The sequence below is a fragment of the Bidens hawaiensis genome, unplaced genomic scaffold (assembly GCF_021521415.1).
Source record: "Bidens hawaiensis isolate Kalapana, Puna unplaced genomic scaffold, B.hawaiensis_p1.1 tig00033932_1, whole genome shotgun sequence".
Classification (NCBI taxonomy): Eukaryota; Viridiplantae; Streptophyta; class Magnoliopsida; order Asterales; family Asteraceae; genus Bidens; species Bidens hawaiensis.
In genome coordinates this window covers 85,805-87,856 of record NW_027495857.1, presented here as the reverse complement: position 1 = coordinate 87,856, position 2,052 = coordinate 85,805, and the positions used below count along the sequence as shown (strand labels likewise).

The 2,052-nt window shown below is 40.4% G+C and overlaps 1 protein-coding gene across 1 annotated transcript; it reads left to right on the top strand.

Moving 5' to 3' along the window:
- The first annotated feature begins 694 nt into the window (after positions 1-694).
- LOC143585641 (uncharacterized) lies at positions 695-1,147 on the top strand. The gene has a single exon (XM_077067393.1). It carries the CDS (start codon positions 695-697, stop codon positions 1,145-1,147), a length of 453 nt encoding a protein of 150 aa, XP_076923508.1.
- Positions 1,148-2,052: the final 905 nt, after the last annotated feature.

Here is a 2,052-nt window from a genome sequence, read left to right as displayed (position 1 = left end):
TTATGTAATTTTCATCTAGTTTGTAAACTTAGTAAATTAGTTTGTTGAATTTCTTCATAAACAATGTGGTTGATACCAGTGTTATCTGTTACATTCCCGTATTACGCTTCCGCAACTACCTAGTCGGGGTGTGATAGTTTGACACATCAACAAAGAAGAAAATTCTTTTCCGATGTCAAGCATTATTTTTGGGAGGATCCACACTTGGTCAGGATCGGAGCCGATCAAGTTGTTCGTCGATGTGTGTTCGGAGATGAGGCAACCAAAATCCTCCAACATTGTTATGAAGGACCCACAGGAGGACATCATGGGGTCACGTCCACGCAAAGAAGGTGTTTAATGCTGGTTTCTTCTGGCCCACCATCTTTCGAGATGCTCACGACCTTGTAAAATCTTGTGATGCATGCCAACGGGCAAGCAACATTTCTGCACGAGATGAAATGCCTCAAAAGGGCATACAAGTTTGTGAAGTTTTTGATGTTTGGGGGATTGACTTTATGGGACCATTCCCGACTTCGTTTGGAAATCGATACATCCTAGTTGCTGTCGATTATGTTCAAAATAGGTGGAAGCTCAGACTTTACCCACCAACGATGCTAGGGTAGTTGTTAAATTCCTAAAAAAATTGTTCTCGCGGTTTGGTGTCCCAAAAGCACTCATTAGTGACCGTGGAACACATTTCTGCAATGCCCAGATGGAAAAGGCATTGTCTCGCTATGGTGTCCACCACCGATTTTCAACACCATATAACCCGCAAACCAGTGGGCAAGTTGAAGTCACTAACCGGGGCATTAAGCGCGTTATTGAGAAAACAGTCGGACAAAATCGTAAGATTTGGTCTGAAAAGTTAGATGACGCATTATGGGCTTTACGAACCGCTCATAAAACTCCTATCGGTACCACACCGTTTAGGTTGATTTATGGAAAAGCTTGTCATCTTCCTATGGAATTGGAGCACCGAGCTTACTGTGCGTTGAAAGCCGTTAATCTCGACTTAGTCGATGCGAGCGAGACTCGGTTCATGCAAATTCATGAGATAGAGGAATTGAGAAATCAAGCTTATGCGAATTCCACAATATACAAGGAACGCACTAAGTTGTTACATGATAAACGTTTGAAAGAAAAAAAAAGAATTCAAAACGGGTGATCGTGTTTTACTTTACAACTCTAGGTTGCGTTTATTTCCCGGAAAGTTGAAGTCTCGGTGGTCGGGTCCATACACGGTCCGAAAAGTATTCCCGTACGGAATCGTGGAGGTAGAACATGATGACGGTAGCAATTTCAAGGTTAACGGCCACCGCCTAAAACAATTACTCGACAGACCGGTCGAGCTAACTTTGGAGGTTGTTCACCTCCATCCCAAAAACGAATAAATAATCCTCGGGTCTCCCCAAGACCAAAATCAAAACTAGGCAATTGTAAGTAGTTTTTTTTCTTTAAATTAAAAAAAAATCATTCTAATTAGTTATTTTAATTTTCGTATTATGAAAATAAAAGAATCAATCTAAATAGTTAGTTTAAGTTTTGCGTAACAATTAAAAAAAATATAAGAAAATTATTATTAATAATAATAAATAAATAAACAAATAAGTAAGAAAAGAAAAGACAAAGGTGCCTAGGCATAGGCTTGGTCTTATGTTTCAGAAAATCATTTTCCTTGATTTGTGCTGCACTTATTGCTTTTTCATCAATGCACACAACAGTGAGGCAGGCTTGGGGCATGCCTCGTCTAGGCATGAGGTTATGCCTACATGCATATTTGGCTATAAGAGCCATTTTCACTTTCTGTTTATGCACACCTTTCCCATTCTCTAAATCATGTCTTCCAAATCTAGCATTAACAGCCCAATTCCAAAGAAGTCCCGTTCCGAAATGAAAGAAGCAACACAGACAGCAATGTTGCTTCGTCTACAGGAACTCGTTAAGGAGCTCAGCTGCTTAGCGATGATGAATGGTCAAAGCTCATCGAGGTGGGTAAGACAGCCAACAATGTCAAAAGTGAGATTACATTTGCTAATGCTCAAATCACAGAGCCCGGTTGTTCGGCTATCA

What these genes read in the sequence shown, in the direction of transcription:
- LOC143585641 (XM_077067393.1), top strand. Translation starts at nt 695, where the DNA reads ATGGAAAAGGCATTGTCTCGCTATGGTGTCCACCACCGATTTTCAACA.